Source organism: Emys orbicularis, chromosome 1 (genome assembly GCF_028017835.1).
Source record: "Emys orbicularis isolate rEmyOrb1 chromosome 1, rEmyOrb1.hap1, whole genome shotgun sequence".
NCBI classification, from domain to species: Eukaryota; Metazoa; Chordata; order Testudines; family Emydidae; genus Emys; species Emys orbicularis.
In genome coordinates, this window is record NC_088683.1 from 201,640,433 (window position 1) to 201,664,302 (window position 23,870).

At 43.5% G+C, this 23,870-nt stretch overlaps 1 protein-coding gene across 1 annotated transcript; it reads left to right on the forward strand.

The window, feature by feature from the left end:
- The first annotated feature begins 1,141 nt into the window (after positions 1–1,141).
- Positions 1,142–23,577, forward strand: IL10RB (interleukin 10 receptor subunit beta). Its single transcript, XM_065416167.1, is given in 8 exon segments — positions 1,142–1,199; positions 6,925–7,048; positions 8,421–8,578; positions 12,713–12,879; positions 15,476–15,626; positions 17,282–17,439; positions 23,348–23,555; positions 23,558–23,577. Coding segments are annotated over 8 exon segments (1,044 nt in total).
- Positions 23,578–23,870: the final 293 nt, after the last annotated feature.

Consider the following 23,870-nt stretch of genomic DNA (forward strand, 5'->3'; position numbering starts at 1 on the left):
TGTATGAAATTTTAGTTTGTACCAGTTTTGCTAGTGCTTTTTATTTAGCTTGTTGTAAAACTAGGCAAATTATCTAGATGAGTTGATATAGCCTTTGGAAGACCTCTGTGTACCCCTATGGGTACACGTACCCCTGCTTGAGAATCACTGATCTAGATGTATACTGGTGTATGTGCTGAGCACTGTTAACTCTATTGATTTCAATGGCAGCTGAAGATGCTCTGTATCTAAACAGGGTCTGATCCATTGGGAATAGCTACAAATGTATGATTGTTAAGAGATTTTTAATATGTATGTGCAGTAGGTAAGATTGTCATTATAGTAAATATATATAAATATCCCAAAGAGGACAGATGGTCCCAGAAAAAATATACTATATTCATAAAGAGAATTATATTTCCCCTTTTATTAGCAACCAACGGCTTTTGCCCCGGCATGATTTGTTCCAGGGGTAGATACATGGAAGAAGGGATCGTTTCTCTTTGATAGTTACAAAGTGGTACAGTAAAAGTTACGAAGCTGCAGTACTAAGCAGCGCCTTTTTCTTGTAAACTCCCGCCCGCCACCTTTGCTACAATACAAGAAGAAGGTAGGACAAGAAATTCACACCAGGAGAACGAGCTCGTGGGTGGAAAACGAGGGGAGAGCCAAAAAGATCGATTTACACCCAGTCGGGGGACTCGAATGATCTCGGCGCTGGGTTTCTCCCTCCCAGGGCCTGGGCGCTCAGTCCGCCCGGAGATGGCGAGGCATTGGTTTGTCCTCCTCCAGCCCCCAGCGGGATACAGGGAGCTGCCACCAAACGCCTCCGCCCCCCGGAGCTTTCGCCTTGCCCCATTGAGCCCCGCTGCTTCTGCTCTGCAAGGCGCAGGGCCCGGCTACTGCGGGGGCGTTTGCGAGCGCAGCGGGCGGCGCGTTTCCTCCTGGCGCGCCGCACAGGGGACGGAGTTCACCTGCAGGAAGGAGAGGAGGGCCGGGCTGGGGACTGTCGCAGAGGGCTCGCCCAGTGCGGAGGCGGGACCAGGTGCCGGGCTGGTAAAGTACTGTGGAGCGGCGAGCTGGGGGCCTCCGTTGGGCAGCAGCCAGACGGGCGCTCCTGCCGCACCCCGCGGGCAGCCAGAGGGACCCCGAGCCCCTGGCCATGGTCCGGCGTTTCCTGGCGCTGGTGGCCGGCTGCCTTCTCTGGTCGAGTCACTCGGGTGAGTGCCGGGGCCGCTCCTGCCGGGTGGCGGTAGAGGGTCGCTTGGCTACTTCCCCGCGGGTCCGAGGCCACGTGTACCACAGCGGGGCTCCAACACTTTCCCCGTCAGCGCCCCTTTCCCAAGGGAGCCCCCAGTGCGCAGGCGACGGCGCCTCCCCCCAGTGGCTCGGCCGGGGAACTAGCCGTGGCGCTGGAGCCCTGGGCGCACGTAGAGCAGAGCCGGGCCCTCCCCCAGAGAGCTTCTAGCCCCAGCGTGGGGCCAAGGGGAAGGCGGGCTGCAGAGCCCCAGGGTGAGGGTGCACTGAGGACAGGGCTGGGGGTGAAGGAGCAGGCTGGGGGTTGGGGTGTAGGGTCTGGCCAGGAGCTAGAAAGAGGGAGGGGGCTCAGGGTTGGGGCAGGAAGTTTGGGTGTGGAGCGCTTACCTGGGCAGCTCCCATTTGGTGCGAGGGGTGCAGGTGGGAATGTGTGTGGGGGATGCAGGAGCTCCTGTTTGGTGCTCAAGGTGGGGGGTGGGGATGTGGGGGGGTGCAAGAGTCAGGGGAGTGGGTGTGGGGGGGCTGGGTATGTGTGGGGAGTGCAGGAGTCAGGGCAGGGAGTGTGTAAGGAGGGTGGAGGAGTCAGGGCCGAGGGCTGGGGGCGTGTGAGGGGGTGCAGGAGTCAGGATATGGGGTGTGGGGGGGTGGGTATGTGAGGGGGTGCAGGAGTCAGGGCATGGGGTGTGGGGGGCTGGGTATGTGTGGAGAGTGCCAGAGTCAGGGCTGGGGTGTGAGGGGGGTGCAGGGGTCAGGGCAGAGGGCTGGGGGGTGGGCTGGGATCGGGGGGTGCTCCCAGCCCCCTGCCCTGAGCGGCTCACGGCCGGGGGCTGGAGGGATACGCCCTGATTCCACCCCCTTCCCCAAGACCCCGCTCCTGCCTCTTCTCTGCCTCCTTCCCGGTCTGAGCAGCGAGGGCGCTGGGGCTCCTCTTCTCCCCTCCCTCACAAAGGCCATCGGCGGCGGGGAGGGAGAGGAGGCGGGGCATGACGCAGCATGCTGGGGGAAGAGGCGGGGGAGGGGGAAGCTTGGCTGCCGGCGGAGCCTGCTGTACAGCAGCAGCCAGCAGGACCAAGCTTGCTTCTGCCCCCTGCCCCCGCCAGAGAGAGCGGTAGACGGGGGGCGGAGAAGAACGGGCTGGGCCAGGCAGGATTGTTAATGGCACGCTGCTGCCTGCCGGGTCCCGGCCAGCGGCCCTGCTCAGCATCGGCTGAGCGGGGCCAGCGGCGGCGGCGGCGTGCCATTAAAAATCGGCTCACGTGCTTTGGCACGCGTGCCATAGGTTGCCAACCCCTGAACTAGACCATTCCTGACAGGTGTTTGTCTAACCTGCTCTAATGATTCCACAACCTCCCTAGGCAATTTATTCCAGGGCTTAACCACCTTGACAGGAAGTTTTTCCTAATGTCCAACTTAAACTGCCCTTGCTGCAATTTAAGCCCATTGCTGCTTCTCCTGTCCTCAGAGGGTAAGAAGAACAGTTTTTCACTCTCCTCCCAGGAGTGGCGGAAGCTCCCTAAAAGTAGGGGGCCACCAGTGCCCGAACCATGGCTCCGCCCCCACACCACCTCATCCTCCTAAGAACCTGCCCTCTACTCGCTCCTATCCACCTCTCTTTCCCTCCCCCCCAATGTTCGTCCTTATGGCCAGTAAAAAGGGGGAGGGCATAGCCTCCCACTTTTAAAAGTGATGGGGCCATGGGCCCCTGGCCTGCCTCCTCTTTATAACAACCTTTTATGTATTTGAAAACTGTTATCAGGTCCCCCCTCAGTCTTCTCTTTTCCAGACTAAACCCAGTTTTTTTCAATGTTTCTTCATAGGTCATGTTTTCTAGACTTTTAATCATTTTTGTTGCTCTCCTCCGGACTTTCTCCAATTTGTCCACTTTCCTGAAATGTGGCGCCCAGAACTGGACCCATTACTCCAGCTGAGGCCTTATCAGCACTCAATAGAGTGGAAGAATTACTTATCATGCCTTGCTTACTCCTGCCATACCCCCGGCCCTCTGCTCAGTGCTACCAATTGAAAAAAGCAGGCAATGCTCAGAAAAAAAAAATCATGCCTATGTTGTATGCATCCGCTATTGCAGCGGGATCAGGAGTTGACTGATTCTTGCAATTAAGTGTAAAGTTGTTTTCATTCCTGACCTCCCCAGTACTCGGCTGAATTGCTTGATTCTCAGGACTTCCCAAAGGCCCAGATCTGAGAAATCCCTATCTTTAAAACCCTTGTGCTGGGGCCACTTGGCCAATTCAGAACCTTTTCATTTTCAAAATATCAGTCTAGTGTACATTTACTCTAGAGTTTAAATATTGCTGCACTCTAATATCTTGTTTACAAGATGTATGATTAGGGAAAGAGAATGGTCTTTGGCTGATCTTTGGTATTAATTAAATATTAAGAGTCAGATTTTCCTCTCAGTTGCATGGGTATAATTCTATTGAAATCAAAAGACTATAAACAAGGAGAATTTGACCCTCCAGATCAGGGGTGGGCAAACTTTCTGGCCTGAGGGCCACATCTGGGTATGGAAATTGTATGGCGGGCCATGAATGCTCACAAAATTGGGGGTTGGGTTGTGGGAGGGGGTGAGGGCTCCGGCTGGAGGTGTGGGCTCTGGGGTGGTGCCAGGGATGAGGGGTTTGGGGTGTAGGAGGGGGCTGGGTTTGGAGCAGAGGGGTTTAGAATATGGGAGGGGACAGTGGGTTGGGGTGTGGGAGGAGCTCTGGGCTGGGGGTGCGGGTTCCAGGGTGAGGCCAGAAGTGAGGGGTTAAGGGTGCGGGGTAGGGGACTCCAGGCTGGGGTTGAGGGGTTAGGAGTGCAGGAGGGGGCTCCGGGCAGGGCTTACCTTAAGCAGCTCCCGGAAGCAGCGGCACGTCTCCCCTCTAGCTCCTATGTGGAGGTGTGGCCAGGTGGCTCTGTGTGCTGCCCCATCCGCAGGCACCACACCTGAAGCTCCCATTGGCTGCCGGCGCTTGGGGTGGGGGCAGCGTGTGGAGCCCCCTGGCTGCCCCTACGCATAGGAGCCGGAGGAGGGACATGCCGCTGCTTCTGGGAGTTGCGCGAAGCCACAGCACGCGCAGAGTGAGACAAACTCCTGACCCCGCTCCCTAGCAGGAGCTCAAGGGCCATATTTAAAGGTCTGATGGGCTGGACATGGCTCACAGGCTGTTGTTTGCCCACCCCTACAGATCTAAGTGCATCAATCAGCCAACGACCATATGATTTGTGTAGGGGGAATATGTCTGTATAACTGAAACACCCAAGATTCCATGCAGCAACTGAAGAAAATAGCAGTGAGGAGAAAGTACTGAAGCTGATATTTATATTTTAAATGAAATTTGAACAATAAATATTTTAAAACAATATTTATACTATGGCCAGATAGATCTACCGCAATTTACAACAGCTGAAATTCTGGCCCTGCGCTTATAGCAAAAGACTATCGTATAAAGTCTTAAAAGTGATCTGAAAAGGAATTTCTTTTTAAATGGATCTGAGCCTGAAACTTTGGGGATAGTTTGGGAGGACCATTTTATTTTACAAATAAAATTAAGTGTTATCAATTTGTTTCCTATTTGTTTTTACATTGCAAATAACAAGCTTGTCAAGTTTTTCCTTTTATGGTTTTGCTGGAGGACATTTGTGAAGATGCTTATTATGAGCTCTCCCATCTTAGTTGAAGGTGTGGGGTGATGAAATTTTAACGAAGGGCTCATTGTGTAGTGGAGTCAAATAGATGATAAAAATTAAAACTTCAAATAATCTAAAATCCCTGCTCTTCTGAATTGCAGAGAGCTGAGGCTCTTGCCTCCTTTGATGTTGTTTTTTAATTAGTTCACCAGTCAGACAGACCAGATCTGATTTTTAGGAGAGGTGGGGAAAGCACCAAGCAGAACTTTTTTTAAACAAAAATCTTACACACCTCTTTATACATCATAAAGAAATGAAAAGGGGCACAAATCCACTTCCCTTTCCAGGTCACTTTTATTTATGTTGTGTTGAAATTGTGAGTGTGGAGAGTTGTGTAGCCCCTTTGGAGAAAATGAGATATAATGGAAGCTGCTTGAGCCAGCCAGAAGGCTGCTTTGCCAAAACAATGTTACCTCATGTTGTCTGCAACCGATTATTTTCTGCACTAGGAAATTGGACATTCCTTTCCAGTTTTTCAGCAATGGTGTAGAGCTCTGAAAATGAAATAGGGTGAAAAACAATTGTCTATACTGGACCTTATGCCCTTTGGAAGCACTGGTGCAGCTGCACCATTGCTGAAAAATTAGTAACCAATGTCCTAGTTCAACAAGGCCCTAGTGTAGATGGCCCCATAGGGGACTAGATGTGACTTCATTTGGAGCCAGTCAGTGGCACTCTTGAGTTGGCCACAGAGGATGTTGCAGAGTGTATGGGAGTCCATACCTTCCTATTTCCAGTGGTTGAGCATAACACCTCTACAGCAGTGCTAACCTGGGACAGAGAGACAGAGTTTTGAACTTGGTCCATTTACAGTAGCTTCATCTTGGTCTACATTGAAAAGTTATGTTGGCATAGCTACATTGTTCAGGGGTGTGAAAATCCACACCCCTGACCAACATAGCTAACAAACCCCCCAGTATAGACACAACTACGTCAATGGAAGACTGCTTCCATGAACACAGCTAACGTCTTCCAAGGAGGTGGTGTTCCTACACTGACAGAAAAACTCCTTCTGTTGGCGTGGACTGCATCTGCAATATGGGTCTACGCCAGTATAGCAATGCCAGTATAGTCTCCATAGCATAAACATATCCTCAGTACACCTCTACCTCGATAGAACGCTGTCCTCAGGAGCCAAAAAATCTTACCGTGTTATAGGTGAAACCGCGTTATATCAAACTTGCTTTGATCCACCGGAGTGCGCAGCCCCGCCCCCCCAGAGCACTGCTTTACCGCATTATATCTGAATTCGTGTTATATCGGGTCACGTTATATCGGGGTAGAGGTGTATGTAGCAGATCAGGAAACATCTTGATGGCCATAGATGAAATCCTGTTGTCACTGATGTCAATGGGACTTCTTCCATTGACTTTAATTAGGCCAGGATTTCACCTTACAAGCTTATTTGACAAGGAGGAAAGTGAAATGCCAGAATTTCTTTAAATCAAAAATTCTAGATCCAAATTATGTACATAAGTGACATTCTCTTCAATTTAATGGACATTCTGACTGAAATTTTATGGGTACAGGAAGAGGTCACATTTGAGGAAGTAAACTCTGTACTTGAAATGGAGTTCCTGTGTTAAAATTTAGTTTCTGTCTTGTGCAGGTGCATGGAGTGTACTTCTCACACATTAGTTTCATGCATCTTTACATCTAAAATATGCACATAAAATTGCTAATTAGTTTTTTTTTTCTTCTTCTTAAAGAGCATACACATTATTTGGTTTCTCTCTTGTGGCTTAAAATGAAATCGGCTCTGAAGCACAACAGTAAGAGCCATGCTTTGTAGCTGGCTTGGCTGGTATAATTTCTGACTCATCTGTAAAGAATCAAAATGATTATTATAACTCAGTAGTCACAGAAACTACTAGTTAGCAGTACAGTATGTGTATATTCCAGCAATACTTCTGGTCTCTTTTCCAGTTTTCAAAAAGGGTTATTTGTTACTTTAGTCATTGGAAGAACATATATTACAGTGGTTTGTTTGTTTTTCAGCATTTGGAATAGTGCCGGAACCAAAAAATGTAACAATTAATTCAGTTAACTTGAAAAGCACTCTACAGTGGGATCCACCTACTTTTCACAAAGAAAATATTACTTATACAGTCGAGTATATAAGGTAGGTCTAGGAGCGTTGTGTATTTACCTTTGCAAGATGTCTTAGATAAACTTAGTTTATAGTATTGTGTTCTTGTGACTTTTTTTTTCCAGATGTGGACTGTCTCTTTCTTTTGGCTTATGCACATAAGACCTTCTCCTGAGCTAGATACCTATTAAAGGGCATGTTTTATAGTTTTTAATATTCATTAGTTTGTCACATATTCATCTGGAGTGGGAAACACAGTGTAATCTTAACTGTAATCAGTCAGCTACATGTACATTTACATTCTCTGTCATAGGAAACTATTACTTCAACAGGCTTAGTACTAATGCATTCTCCCACGTTTTCCATTTTCTAATGCAGGCAACAGGTTCCACTTTTTCCCCAGAGCAATCTGTTTGTCAGGGCCCTCTACAGACATGGCTAGTGAAGTGCAGCAAGAATGTTCCCCTGTCTGCTGCCTCTGTGCTCAAAAGCAGAGGTTCTCAGCAGCTTACTCTGAGGCCTCATTTTGTCAGGAATTTTTCCCATTTTTTCCCTCCAGATTGGTCTTTGTCTGGGAGGGGAAGGATTTTGTGGGGAGCACTCTAAAGAAGGCTTGAGAACTCCCCTAGTCTAGTATTAGATCCCTGGCTGCTTCAGTAGCTGAACAAAGCCCAGACATCAAATTACTCCGATGAGTCAAAAGGTTCATTTCTTGGCAAAGAAAGAGTAGGACCTTAGGGAGGGGGAATGGCAGACAGTCAGGTGCCTGCTGAGAAAGGGCCTCTAAAATGATGTAGAACATAAAGTAAGCGTGTCTGCTATGTCAGTCAGTGGGGGGAAGGTACGAGGGATGTGTGGGACCCCCAAACTGCCAGGCTAGCAAGCTCCTATTCCAGGGTGGGCTCTAAGTACAAAACAGACGTAACATTCCACATATTAGCTAGTACCCATTCAAGACCTGGGCATATAATGAAAGATTAGGATAGTGTAAGGCCTATCCAAAGGACCATTTGTAGAAAGGTGAGAATTAAACTGAAAATTCAGGCATAGTTGAACTTGGCTGTGGTATCAGGCATTTTCTGTCTGCTCAATCAGGATTTGCAGGTGCCAAGTCAGAGCAACAGTGTGCTTTTTGCTGAATGGTCACCTTAATCTCTACCTTTATCATAAAGTAATAATAGACTATCCTAATAGATGTTACGAGTGTCTAATACCTATATATAAGTATGTGTGATAGATATATCAATGTTCTTATTTTATTCAGCTAATGAGTTTTGCCTGAGTGGTAATTAGCAATGTTAATACATGGTGAGTGAGTACTGCCACTTACCTGCTTCACTGAAATGAAGGATATTTTCTGTTCCTAATATATGACTCAGATGCAATTCTTTTGCCTCCCATACAGTAGTATTTTTAACAGGAATGTGTGTGTGAACATTGTCATCACGGAGTGTGACTTCTCTTCTCTGCCTGTATATGGAAACTACACCTTGCGAGTCAGGGCTGAATCAGAAAACGAAAAGTCAGACTGGGTGAACATCATCTTTAAGCCAATCGATGACAGTAAGGCTTCCCCTACACGGGAAACTTTTGCCCACTAATAGCGAACTGTTAATTAAATAAAATTGCAATTAATCTGAATAAGTAGCGATATTAAAATACAGATTGTTTTAAATTTACAAATTATTTTAAGTAAAGTATGAAATATCCAAGTCCTATTTGGTATACTTTTTGGGAAGAGGAGAGTTGCTCTCAGAAATACTCCTGGGGGAAATCTGCTCCAAAAAAATTAAACATTCTGCTTACAATATTTTCAAATTCTGCAAAATTTTGCATATTTTATTTGTCAGAATAACGGAAGTTTCAATTATTTTTGGTCATTTATTTCAAAATACCTGTCAGCAAGTATGTCTGTAACAATATAGACAACAAAAAAGATTCAGGAAATGTTTTTTGGCAAATAGATTCCTTACTAGGCATATTAATACAGAACTCTGAGTAATAATTCATTTAAACTACAATACAGAAATGTATTTCCTGCACCCCTCAGTAGCAGTGCAAAGGCTTGGGGGAGTCAGAGGTAATGGAGGAGCTGAGGGAGAGGGAAGTAATTGCTGGGAAGGAGCCTGGGTGTGAACTTGGAGGGCTGTTGGGTATGGGTGGGAAAAGTATGGAACAGATTTTTTGGGGGGGGCAGGGAGGGATTGTTAGGGAGCTTCCCCCGTGCAGACCCTGGCTGATCCCTAGCCTCTCCCATTCAGTCAGGCACATCTGCCCTTGTCCCCATGTTTCCCTGCACCCCCATGTGTCGTCGTACCCCCTGTCCATGTGTCCCTCCACCCCCACTTGGACACCCACTCCTCCCATCCCCATGTGGCTCTGCACCCCTCTCCCTGTCACCATGTGTCTCTGTTCCCCCACCCAGCCACCCCCTGTCCCTATGTGGCCCTGCACCTCCCTTCCCCCTGTGGCCCTGCGCCTCCACTCCCATTCAGTCCCTACCCCAGTCTGTCTTCCCCCACTAGCTCTTACGAGTCCCTATCTGACCCCCCCAACAGCCCCATGCTGTCTGTCTCCCCATATCTCCTGTCCTGGCCTGACAGGCGCTGTGAAGAAGGCAGGCTCTTTCTTTTCCCTAACTGGCTGGAAGCTGCTGCTTTGTTCTGTTGCCACAGCTCCCTCTGGTAGGCAAAAGGCAGAAGTGCAGCAACTTTCTGGCAGAAGCCTTTTTCTGTGCAAAAAAATTAAAAATATGCATGGCTCATTAATTATGCGCACATGAAGTGATGCAGAATTCCCCCAGGAGTACAGAAAATGTAGTAAGATCAAAAGTATATGTAGGTCATCACTGACTCTCTTCTTCCATTCTGAGACATCTTTTGAGGGATTTGAACACATATATATTTTTCCCCCTAAAAAAATATTGCATACAAATTTTTAGAGCAAGAGTGCTTTACATCCAAGGATTCTAACTTCCTACATATTTAAATCAGTTCAGCTACTTTCTTGTCACTAAGCGGGGGGGGGGGGGAATTAACCCTCCTCCTCCCCTCCCCCCCCATCCTATATTTGGATATCTTCAACGGGGGAAAAGTTTACTCTTCAATTAAAAAAAAATCATTTTGAAGGTACCATGTTTGATGTTTGCTGTCTTGTGTGAAAGGTGGTGGAACTTGGCACTGCAACACTTAATTATAGCAGAGATCTTGGGCGGCATGCTGTTGTCTGAGTTTGTGGGGAGCAGGATCTTTGTCAATGCATTCTCAAAATTATTTCATCCATTAGCAAGCACAATTTTGTCTACTACCCAAAACTTCCATTTCTCCACTGCACAGATGTCAATGGGAAGCTATGCAAGAGGCCTCTTTGGTTTCTCTACCTCTAGAAACAATTCTTAGTTTTCTCTTCTTCTCTGGCTTGGCTTGGATTTACTTAAAGCTTAACCTTTCTAGTCCTTGGTTTTCAGAGTTTAAGTTTCCAGTCTCATTTTCTCAATGCAATTGTTGTTTATATCAGGACAGTGGTTTATGACATAATTTTTCCATATTAAATTCCAAATTCATAAGATGTTGTGGCCATTGCTCTTTGATCTCTTCACTTGGACATCTCTCTGTAAACTCACTCCCATATCCATGCACTAATTCTTGAAGGACTTTTTTTAAAAAGACTTCAAAGCACTGATGAGTTTAAAGTATTCATTGAGAAAAATCCCTCACAGTAGGACAAAAAGACATATTACCAGTTACTCTATAGGAAATCTGAAAATGGTTACAAGGGGAAGGTTAGTTGCATACATTAGTGCAAATATAATACTTAAGGAAGAAAAAGAAATTTGGAAAATGAGAGCACGTTTTTGGGATTTGTCTTTTTTCAAAAGCTTAACCTGGAGAGAATTAAAACTGGCCGAACAGAAAAGCTGTACTACAACATAGAAAATTGAAGTATTTAACAAATACTATGAGAGTTAGGGTAAAGCCAAAAGAAACAGTAGTACTTAGCATGATCCCCCATATCAGAGAACAAAACCATTAACAAGTCAGAGTTTTATAAAGAATTGCATTGAAAACAGGATTTTGATTCACATTTCAAGGAAAGAGTTAACTTCTAAGCAACACTGACCTTCAAAAGCCAATTTATAATTGGACTAAAGAGTCTTGTATAAAACTAATCGAGGGAGAAGACCTGGCAGCACTGGTGAAATCTGCAATGTAGATAGGACTCTTAATCACTGTGTCATTTTTACCACAGTATTGTTTAATCCTGCTCAGAGCACCTAGCCAGGTGTATCCTATGTGTATCTTACAGTTTCCACCAGCATTACCACCAACAGAGTTGTAATTGTTGGGAAATTACCTAATGTGTAGGTGCAGCCTAGGAACATCAGAGTCACCAATGGGGAAATTTTTCCATAACTTTAAACCAGTTTAAAACCAGTTGGAACTACCGTGTAACCAAGGCTGCCACAGCCAGAACTGTTTTTATAACTAGTTTGAATTTCTGGAAAACTGCAAAGCCTTGTCTACATTGAGCTATTTCTTAAAATCTCCCACTGATGCTCTAGCCCTGGTGTAACTTCACTACTGGTAGCAATGGTTGGAGTGCTAGAGTAAACTGACCATCGGCATTTTTACAACCTGAGTACAGGTTTAAATGAGAAGCACCCATCCAGTGGTACAGGTGGAACACTGGGAGAGTTTATGAAAGAGTTCATTGTAGACACAACCTAACTGAGGACTAAAGTACTCACTAAACTAAGTTATTTAGTGGAACAAAAATACAGTAAAAGGAGGCAGTTTCAAAATATAAAAATGTATCCTTTGATGTAAAAAAGAATTAATAATAAATTCAGAAGCAATTCAAGAGTTGCAGTTCCTCAAATGAGTTGCAGTGCAGAGAGCAATAAAAACACTTCACCAGAAAGTTTCCTCAGCGAAGTCCAACATCTCTGAGCTGCAGCTCAGTGAGGAAATGCAGGCAATAAGATGCCCTGGGATTGGGTTCCTTAGTGTTCTTACTTCTTCCACTAGTGAAAGCAACTGGCGGGACAGAACTGAGGGTGGCTTAGGCTACGTCTTCACTACAGGGGGGGGGTCGATTTAAGATACGCAAATTCAGCTACGCGAATAGCGTAGCTGAATTCGACCTATCGCAGCCGACTTACCCCGCTGTAAGGACGGTGGCAAAATCGACCTCCGCGGCTTCCCGTCGACGGCGCTTACTCCCACCTCCGCTGGTGGAGTAAGAGCGTCGATTCGGGGATCGATTGTCGCGTCCCGACGAGACGCGATAATTCGATCCCCGAGAGGTCGATTTCTACCCGCCGATTCAGGCGGGTACTGTAGACCTATAGTGAGTGGAGGAGGCACAGACAGCAAAAGTGTCTTCTATTTAAATGAGACAAGTGGGTGAGGTAATATCTTTTCTTGGACCAACTTCTGTGGTTGGGACCAACACAGCTACTATTATACTGTATACAGCAATGGAAGATAGTCTATTTAAGTGTAAAGACAAATTCACTTTATGACACATCTGTGAATGAAGAGTTTATTTATTCTCGATTCTTTGAGGTGAAAGAGTTTTCTTCAAGTAAATAAGATGATGATAGTGATTAGGTGTAGTGCTGTATGCCATATAAAAATATCACTCTGAGAGATTGTATTTTTGTGATTTTTTTTTTTCTCCTCTCTTCTCATTTAGCAATCATTGGACCACCTGATGTAAAAGTGAAATCTGAATCCGGATCTTTGCATGTAGATTTCACAGGCCCTGTCGCTGTACAAGAGTCGCATGTGTGGCCTTTAAATAAATATTATGGCTCTTGGGTTTACAGGGTGCTATACTGGAAAAAAGGCCATAGTGAAGAGGTAACATTTGCTCAACTGACTATTGCGTAACTCTGCTTTACAGCTGCAGCTTTGAACAGGCATTTCTAGGTATAATATGATATTGATAATGTTCTGAGACATAACATTGCTGAAGCAAAACCAAGATCTCTGAAAGTTAGTGATATCAGCAACTTATAATTGTCACAACCTGCATTCAGTAGCAAACTGGCAGAGGGAATGAGTAACCACCTACTAAATAGGCATAAATTATCCTTCCATAGTTAGAAATAGTTATTAACTTATGAGGGTTTATTCCCTTTGTGCATCAGTGTTTTTATTTTTTCAGTGGTATATACTGCAGTCCTCACAACAGTACCCATGCACACTGCACAAAAAAACAAATGTAACTTAGAAGTGTCTACATAGGTAATATCTAGGGATATGATGAATAGCTGCTCCGCAACCAGATCATATGTGATTCAAGCAGTTTTGCTAGAATGATCTATTGTACAATACTGGCTTGAAAAAAGACTGGATTTTGGATGCTTAACATGGCTGCTGCCATAGGGTCAGTCTTTCTCCTGCTACCATCTTCCCTGTCATCAGACATAATCTATTTACTCTTTCACTTCCATTATGGTCACCCTCCGCTAAGCCAGAGAGACATTCTGTCCCAGAGGTGGGCATGTTCCACAGCCCCAAAGACTCCACCACACTGTATGCATGGAAAAAATGTTATAAATAATAGGTTAATTATAGTGTCATAGAATGTTGCTTTTGATCCAAGAAAGACAGAAATTTCTATCAATATCAATGGGAATATACTAGATCTCTGTACAACACAGGAAATTTTTATACATGAAGACTTTGGTGCAGCTATTATTCTGATTCATATTCGGTATCCTTCACAATTCCCAGTCTAGTACTTAATATGCAGTTCCAGAAATAAAGGAATCTTCTCATCCCTAACACCTTATTAGCCCCAGCTCACGAATAATGGAGGAAGAGGGGGAAAAGAGAGTGTTATTCTGTAGAGAAAGTCAGTGAGTCCATACCTGGTCAAGCAACCTTCGGCAAACTGCCAAAGGAAGCAAGTTACCCAAAAAGAGATTTCACGAAGAATACTCTGATTCCAGTACTCGAGTGCAAACCTGGGAGATTCCCTCAGTGATTAAAGAGGCTTCCAAGAAGTGCCAGGCAATGAGATTTCATTAGATCTTTTTTTTTTAATTTAGTACTTGGATAGTTTGTTCAAGTATATTTATTCCCTCACAGCAGCCAAGTCTCCTAAGACCCACCTACAAAAAAAAATGTGTCCTAGTTTACTGTAAGCCACATCTAGAAGTAACAGCACTTTTAGCTGATGTCACCTAGTGTGACGTTGCATAGGGAGAGAGGCAATCTCTTTGGGTATCACCTCCTTAACCAGGGCCGGCTCTGGCTTTTTGGCCGCCCCAAGCAAAAAAAAAAAAAAAAAAACCTGTGGCGCGGCCGGAGCGCGGGTGCAGGGGGACCGGCTGGGGGGGGGGAAGGGGAGCGGGCGGGAGAGAGAGAGAAGGGGGTGGCCAGGGCTACAGCAGGGGTGCTGCCACGCAGCCCCTCCTGCTGCGCCGCCTCCTGCTGCCTACCACGAGGGCTCCGCTCCGGTCGGTGGGGAGGGAAGGAAGAGGACTGCCCTGCAGGGCGCTCTGGTTCTCCGTGCCGCCGCCCCCTACAGGGCGGCCGGAGTGGAACAAAAAAAAAAAAAAAGCGGCCGTGCCGCCCTAGGATTGGGTAGAATGCCGCCTTGAACAATCTGCTGCCCCAAGCACCAGCTTCCTCAGCTGGTGCCTGGAGCTGGCCCTGTCCTTAACCATATAAGGATTTATACTCTTAACACCAGTACCATTAAACATACCCAGAAGAAGATAAAAAGTCTGTGCTGTGAACAATCACACACAAAGTACTTACATTGATCAGCTGTTTTAAGTAGGCAGTGTGCCACATTCTACATTAGCTAAAGTATGAGTGGTCTTCATATGTAACCCTAAACAGAGCGTGTTGCGTGAATACTTGTTTGGTTTTGTTAGTTGCATGATTTTTTTAAAATACTGCTACTTAGAATTCTGTGCACATTTATATAATAGCTTTAGAGTCCCTCTTTCTGTTACAGTGTGTCTCTTGAAAAATTATTTTATGGCATAGTGGAAGGAGTCTGATCACAAGAAACTTAGAGCCCACTTCCTGTTGTTGGGTCAACCAGCTTAGGAGCTAGGATTTCAATGCTGTTACAGCTCTTGTTTTGGAAGGTGATTATTTTCACCATCAATAGGATGTTCTAAAATAGAAAAAGGAATTTGAAGACAGCTGATTAATTTTAATATTTGTAGTGTCCTTTTTAAGTAATTCTTAAAAGGAAACTTTTCTTTGATTCTTGTCAAGTAAGTAATACAGAAAACTACAAAACTGTTTTAACAGCTGATATTTTAAACTTTCACTTTTTCAGGAACTAGATATTGTGTAAATCCAATCCATAGTGCAGCTATAAATGCAAAGACTACTAAATGGAGTTCTAACTAGAAACTAGTGCTGTAATTTGTTAATTTATTGGAACTTGAATTTGCTTTTGAATGTTCTGTATTCTTCTTTGATATAGGTTATAACCACAGATACTAAATATAACTCAGAAATATTATCTGGTTTGGACCCTTGGACAATATATTGCCTTCAAGTTCAAGCAGTTATTCCTGAATGGAACAAAACAGGAAAACTGAGTGAAGAGTTCTGTAATAGGACAACTGATAATGGTAATAGCTAATGCACCAGTACATTATAAACATGTTGAGTAATTATGAAACACGGTAAGACACTCATTGATTGACGTAAAAGAAACAAAAGCATGCATGTAAACCTTCAGAAATGTTTTGGTACTTCCGTATTGTTCATTGTGATATCCAAGTGTATCTCTAATTTGCAAAAAAAAATTGAAACCTTCATGCCAGAAAAAAGGAGAGCTTTAATTCAGTCTCTTATAACTACAAACAATAAGATACACAACAGATTAAATGTACTCCCATGCAGAGAACCCATATGAGGCACGTCCATCCCTAAAGCCCTTCAAAGCAAGATTTAAGTGCAATTTAAGTGGTGCATAGGCCTTGTGCTGGCCCTTCTGCACAGGCGTAAACGTCATCTACCCATAAGCCAATTTATGTTTGTTTGTGAACCCTTTGGCTTCCACAGGCCTAGCGGAGAGTAGAATTTGGCCCTGCATTGCAAAGTCTGATTCTGTTTACATTTTGTAACAGAATTACATTGTTGAAATATTTTTTTTTTTTTTAAATGGATAGAGCTCAGTCATGCTTTCTTTTTCTCTTCTCATGTTTAAAATCTTTATCTGGCAAGCATGCCAGATAATCAGTTTTCTTCATGGTTACAAAAAGCATGTAATTTATTAGTCAAGGTACATCTTCCAAAGGAGTGAAATCCTGGTCCCACTGAAGTCAATGGAAGATTTTACCCAAGGTGTTTTTCTCTTGGTGCAATCCAAAGCTACCATTATTATCAACTCTCAATATAAACAACTAATTTCTTTGTTTAAATATTTTATTTTTATGCAACTATACCAGTAAGTGCCAATCATAAAAAATTCTCCAATGTAACATCTGCAATGCCTAATCAGTATTCCAGTCTTTCATTTTTTATAGCACTAACCTGACAGTGGAAACTGGCTGCACACTCCAATTTCCAACCACTCCACCTCAATAGCTATCTATGGAATAGCTATTTATGGTGGCAGTAGCCACCATCAGTCAGGTGGCCTCCTCTTAGAAGAGAGCTTTGTGTTTCCATTTAAAAGGAAAAGTGCAGTCCCAGACTAATTAGTAAGCAGCTGCTTAACAATCATAGACAGCTTTAAAGTGATACCTCGATGAATCTTTATTCGTATCACATGCTGTGACAATCCCGTGCATGAAACCAGGCTTTTAGAAGACACAATATTTTGGAAGTTAAGGAATTTTGGACTACCCCCACCTTCAAATTAGTTGTCATTTTTGTTACCATTATTTCATGTTTCCTTTAGAGAGAAACAGAATTCAGTGCTCTGGTTTGAAGCATCCAGGAATAAGTATACTGGAACTTCACATGTTGTTACCCTGCTTTCCCCCTTCCCCCATTTACCTAGAATTTTTTTCTTTCTGTAAATGTTTACATATCATGGCCAAACTTATCTAGTGAGAATGTCATGAGTGGTTGAAGTAAAAACAAAGTTGAGATATTCTTCCTTTTGGGAACAAAAATATGTATTTGTTCATTCACCAAAATAGTTGCTAATACAAAAAAGTGGAGGAAATTTTTTTTATTCACTTACGAGAATTAAATTCTGAAAATTGTATATTCAAAATAATAATAAAGAAGAATCAGGTTAATAAAGAAGAATTTCTCTTCTTGTCTCTTGCAGGTGTAACTCCAGTGTGGATAATTCTCACTGTTCTTGTAGGATCAATGTTGGTTGTTCTAGTATCAGTTCCTGCCTGTTTCTTTATCTTTTCATATATATATCGACAGGCCAGATATGTCTTCTGCCCGACGTATTCTTTTCCACAACATCTGAAGGAGGTTTGTCTATTTGTATTCTACACAGGGCCGGCACCAGCCCAGCAAGCAGGTGCTTGGGGCGGCTAACGGTGAGGGGCGGCACGTCCGGCTCTTCGGCAGCAATTCAGTGGCGGGTCCCTCACTCCCTCTCGGAGGGAAGGACCTGCCGCCGAAGACTGAAGCGGCGGCGGTAGAGCTGCAGATCACGATCGCGGCTTTTTTTTTTTTTTTTTTTTTTTTTTTTGCGCTGCTTGGGACGGCAAAAAACCTGGAGCCGGCCCTGATTCTACATAAAATAATTAAGTAAGCCTTCCAGGAGAGCCTCTTGTCTCTCAGACTCCCAAAAAGCTTGCAACGCTTGCATGTGAACCTTCTGACAGCAGTTCCTCATTCTTACACATGCACCTGGATAGTTAACTAGCTGTGTTAGTGTTACATGGGTTTTGCCTGAAGTGAATGTATGGGGTAATGCTGGTTATTAGGCACACAGGCTAAAAGAACCCAGGTGCAGTATATATGTTGCAAAATAATAGATATGAGTCTTAGCAGCTATATGGTATGATCTGTTTAAGCTATGTCACCTTTGGTTACTTTAGTTCACTTGTTATAAACTGCTTGTGTGGTTGACTGTCATTTCAAACCCTTATCAACTGCAAAAGTTGATTAATCTGCTGCCAAAGACTTTGGACCAAACTGAGCAGTAGTTCAAGTGAGTGTAAATAGTGACGTAATGTGACTTGAGCCAATTCAGCATTCAGTTGGCTTCATTCCACAACCTTCTCCCACACTGCATAGGGACTGGGCTACACTTTAAATTTATACTGACAAAACCACATCCCATAGTGACATAGCTATGCTGACAATCCTCCCCCCATGTAAATGCAACTGCTGACAGAACAGGGCTTCTAACAGCATAACTAACCTTGTTTGGAGATGTGGTTTTCTTATACTGGTAGAACTCCTTTTGTCAGTGAATGCTGCATCTAGGGGGCTATGCCAGCATATATTATGTTAGCATAGACATAACTGAGTACCTTACTCCATCGTCTGTTTCTGTTGATTTCTGTGGCACTGCTCAGCATGAGTAAGAGTGGTGTTACTCTTTAGTAAATGATGAAATCTTGCCCATCTGATATGTTGTAACAGAATGCTGTAAAGGAAGCATTCAAAAGCTCAGCCATATCACTGAGACACGGTGGGTGAGGCAATATCTTTTATTGGACCAACTTCTGTTGGTGATAGAGACAAGCTTTCGAGCTTCACAGAGGTTTTCTTCGGGTCTGGGGAATATACTCTGTCACAGCTAAATACAAGGTGGAACAGATTGTCTAGCGTAAGTAGTTGACACATATTTCAAGGGACTGTTCAAGGTGAAGTGGCCTGTTAACCCGCCTCCAGTGATGAGGGAAAGAAAGAAGGGAGGAAGGGCAGTTGGAGGGGTTGTTAGTGGGTTATATATTATTTTAATAAACCATAAATCCTGTCTCTCTACTAGTCCCTGATTTTTAGTGTCTAGCAAAGTTATGAATTTAAGCTCCCAGGCTCATCTTTTGTAGGTTTTTTTTTTTAGTCATTTACACATATGGTGATGATATAAAACCTTGTTTTACCAATTATGTGGGTGCTTTAGAAACTGGATGTTTTTGTTTTGCATGTTTTCTTCAACCAGCCCCCCGATTCCTAAATTCAATAAATAAGTAAATACATTCTATTCAGAACTGTTAAGAATGCAAAACAGAAGCCATGTGGATTTTATTCTAAATTTTAGCCCAAGGCTGGCCTCTTGTGGTTGGTTTAATATTACAGCCAAGTACCATTTAGACCAGTGGTTTTCAAGCTTTTTTCATTTGCGGACCCCTAAAAAATTTCGAATTAAGGTGCAGACCCCTTTGGAAATTCAACCTGTGGTCTGTAGAGCCCTACCATAGAAGTCTTAGACTGAAAACTGACTGTCCAGAATTCAGCTATAAATGTTGCACATGCTTGGCACAGCATTTGACACAGCGTGAGAAAGGGTGCTAAACTGGGCTTCGGTGGTAACGACAGCACTTCTGGGTTTTGACTGAAGGTGGGGATATTCAGCTAATTTCAATTGATCAGAAAAACAGAATGCCTTTTTTGCGATCTGAAACTTTATTTTTGGAGTCACCTTTTGCAGTCCCCTTAGCCATAGTCTGCAGAATCCCAGAGGTCCACAGACCACAAGTTGAAAACCACTGATTTAGAGTGTCCAGAATGAAGGGAGGAAACATGTTTAAGTAGTGCTTTATGTTTCTAAGAAGTTTGTAATCACGTTTTGCCTTATCTGCTCCCTGGTCACTTCATTTTTAAAAACAAGTTAACATGGAATATGTGTCCCAATGTGGAGGAGGGCCTTGTCCCTTTGTGAGCTGAAAATATCCATGTTCAGTGCAAGTATGTGTAAGAAATCTATGAATATTTAGAAGAAATACATACTTCCATTTTAGGTGATCTTTTCTCCCCTCAGTATATACACAATGCCCCTTAAAGTTAAAGGAGGTTAGATATGTATTTTGTGAAGAGAAGACCCTTAAAATTTTCATTGTGCTAGATGTTTGTAGGAAAATATAACAATATGCATCCTAAAACTCAGAGTTTGGGAGGGGTCATGTAATTATTATTTTATTTTACTTTGGGGGTTGGGGGAGGGGAACCATTGAGAACTACCTCCAATGTTTCATTTTAGAACTCCAGTTGAGGGTTAAATAAGTCAAAATGCAGGACATAAGAACAGTGCAGCAATAACGTAAAATGATTTGCTTAACATCCATAATATTCTGTGTAACCTCCATTTTTTTTCATGCAGATTCTCATACCGTGTAACTCATTCAAACCGCTCTCTGCTTAACAGAAGGCTGGTCATGTTCCCTGACAAAAATGAGTAACATTCAGTGCTCTGTTGTTTATATGAAGGTGTCAGAGATCTCTGAAACTCTAAAGTATTAAGGGAGAGTAGCAGACGGGTCAGATTGCGGGGGGAAAGGAGGTGGTACTCTACTAAGCATCACACCCAAATAAACTCTGCCCATGTGAATTGCTAAAATGAGCCGTTGTTCTGACCAGATTGAAAAGGTGTTCAGTATATGCTCGTTTCACTCTGAGCTCTACAGGGACTCTTGAGTTTTGCTCCCTCTTGATTGGGGTGTGTGTGGAGAGGAATTGTTATATCTCCCAAATCCCACCCACTTGTGGCGTCAAGATGAGACATCACTCACACTAAATTGTATAGATCTGTGATCCTCCCTCCCTCTCCTTTACTTGAGAAAGTAATGTTGACATTTAAATCATCTTTACTGGACATCTAATTTAACACCTCCCTGAGCTGAACGGGGCAATACACACCTCTAAGGTCTATTGTTTGAGTCTCTCTTCAGACTTCTATTGTTTAGGCTATGTCTATACTTAGGGCAGGTCTATGTTAAAAAGTTAGGTCAACCCAGCTACCTCACTCAGGGGTGTGAAAAATCCAACCCCATGAGCGACATAGTGAGACCAACCTAACCCCCAGCATAGACAGCGCTACCACCTCTCCGGGAAGTGGATTAAGTACAGCAATGAGAGAACGCCTCCTGTCACTAGTGAGTGTCTACACTGAAGCACTACAGCAGCACAGCTGCAACTGTGCCTCTCCAGTGGTTTAAGTGTACACATAGCTGTGACATACCCAGGATCCAAGACAGACTAAGGACCCCTGCCTTCTAACCTGGGGTGCCCTTTATAGTGCTTTGCGGCTGTAGCCTCTAGCCTGGACTGCTCACAAACAGCCGCCAGCATGAAAGTCACTCCCAGCTGTGTGTGTGTGTGTGTGTGCTGCAGCCAGCCAGACACACCTTGGCTCTTACCAGCCTTGGCTATACTGAAGGGTACCCCAAAATATCCCCAGTATTAGATTCTCACTCAGAAATGTATGTCCTGTACCGCCCAGCCCTCTCCTGGACAATGCAAGTTTATATAAAGTCCATCATTTTATTACTAGAAATGATATGCACACATCTTGTTACCCGAAATGGAGTTCCCCAGACACTTCAGTTTAAACACACTGGATTAGATAAAACAAAACAAGTTTGTTAACTACAAAGAGAGATTTTAAGTGAGTACAAGTAATGAGGCATGAAAGTCAGAAATGGTTACAAGAAAAATAAAGATAAAATGCAACTGGTGCCTAACTTAACTCTTAAATTCAAAGCAAGGTTTTCTCATCACCTGCTTTCAGTAATTCTCTTGCGCAAACCTCTTAGGTCAGGACCCTTCTCCAGTTCAATGGCTGCTTCCTTTGTCCCCCCTGGTGCAGTGAATCGATGGTCAGAAAGAGGGAGAGGAAGGGGGCCATTTGGGGTATCTGCCCCTTCTTTTTATAGTCCTATCCCCCCTTTGAGAAGCATTTCCAGCTGGGAGTAAGGAGACAGGTAGTCTGCGTGAAAGGGAACTCCATGTTGTTTCTTTGCTAAGATGTAGATTTTTTTGCTCCTGTCCCCTTTCCTGCCAAAGAATGGCCACTTAGCAAGTAATGGTCCATCAGCTTTGTTTACACCTGACTGAGGCGTCTACTTGCCCTTTGTCTCTGAGGAACTCGTTTGGCCACTCCTCAGACTTCTCTGGAAAACATACATTTTAGTCATGATCTCTCATCTTATGTTTATAACTTCACATATAATGTTGCTACATGCATTTTGCTGTGATATTTTTGATCAGCAAACTATGAGTTTTTAAATTATACCTCACAAGGCATAGTTTGCACAAAGATCATTACAATAGTGTGTAGGGTATGAACACAGGTACATTCTGTCACAATAGCCTAATACACACAGTAAATAGTTCTATTTGTCTTAATTATTTTATTCTAATCAACCACATTTCTGTAGATGGTATTTGTTTTTGCAAACTGTTTGAGCAACAGTTTGAGAGATCATCAAAATAGTAGTTGCCTAGATTATGTGAATTTAAAATATAGGCCTATATGTGGGGGGGTAGCTCCAGTCAGGCCAATGGGGCCACGCATGGGGCAGGGCGGGGGGATTCCACGCCTGCCTGAGGCTTACAATTTTGGGGGGCAGCACCCCCCTCTTAGCCCCCAACTATGCCCATGATTTAAAAGTCAAATAAATTTGTGCTGGAAACTCCAGAGAGGTTAATAGGACAGACAACATTTTTCTTTTGTTATCATTGTACAGTTCTCACAAATGTTAAAAAATTACTTAAAGGAAAAATGTTGGTATGGCTCTGCACTGCATTTAACCCTCATGTGAGTAATAATTCAGAATTAATGTGATTCGTTTTGAAATAGATTCCGTCAGAATTTTTTACGAGGATATATTAAAAGTGGTAATAATCATTTCTATATTTTGTTACTGTGGTGTTAATCCAGAGAGAATTCTTTCAGTGCATTGGAGTACCCATTGCTTCTTGAATGAGCATTGTTGTGTATCAATAGCAAGATTAAAGAGAATCTGATTAGGTCACATTGGAGGAGAGGTTGTCCAATGCATGTTGAATAGCGAGTAAAAATTAACAGATACACTTTAAAGTGGTCTACACGTAAAATTTTTGGTGGCATAGCTCTTATGGTCAGGGGTGCGATTATTTGCCTCTATCCCCAACACCAAAGTTATACCAGCAAAAGCTCTAGCACAGATGCAGTTATACTTGCAAAAAAGTCCTTTTGCTGGTATAGCATATTTCATTCGGGGAACTGGTATAAGCCATATAGATGAAAGCACGCTTTTACCAGTATAAGCTGTGTCTAGGAGGGTTTGCCAGCATAGCTAGACCTTTTCTAGTGTAGATGAGGCCTAAGACAGTGAGTCACCAGTGCAAGGTCTTTAAAGACTGCTGAGAAAACTAACTGATGCTGATGCTGGAAAAGAGGAACAAGCAGAGTTTGATTCTTATTTCCCCTCTTTTCTTCCAGTTTTTGAGCAAGCCTTCCTACAGTTCACAATTTCTTTCGCCACGCTCGCCGGAAGAGGATCACTCCTTTGACAAGTTAACTGTCATTTCAGAAGAATCTGAAAACTGTAGCAATGAGACAAGCAACAGAAAGGAGCAACTTCAGGACTCCCAAGAAGAGATTTCTATTGCAGAAAAAGTTTCAGCTTTTGAAAAGGGATCAAGTTCAGTCTTATACCTGATTCAGGCTGAAAACAAATACCCAAATAGACAATTAAATACGACTTTATATTGAGAATGCAGCAGCAAGCACTTGGTAAAATTCCAGATTTAAAATGTCTAAAGAGAATTTCGTCAATCATATTTATTTTTCAACTCTGAGAAACATTATTATAAATGAGTCCTGAAGTGGGATGCAATTTTTAGCCACTCATTTTTAATGACTTATTTATAACCTGTGGCACTAATTATATTGCACTATAATATGGTGCTTCTTGTAAAGTAAGTATTAAATATATAATTCTTTATTTTTATTTTATTGAATA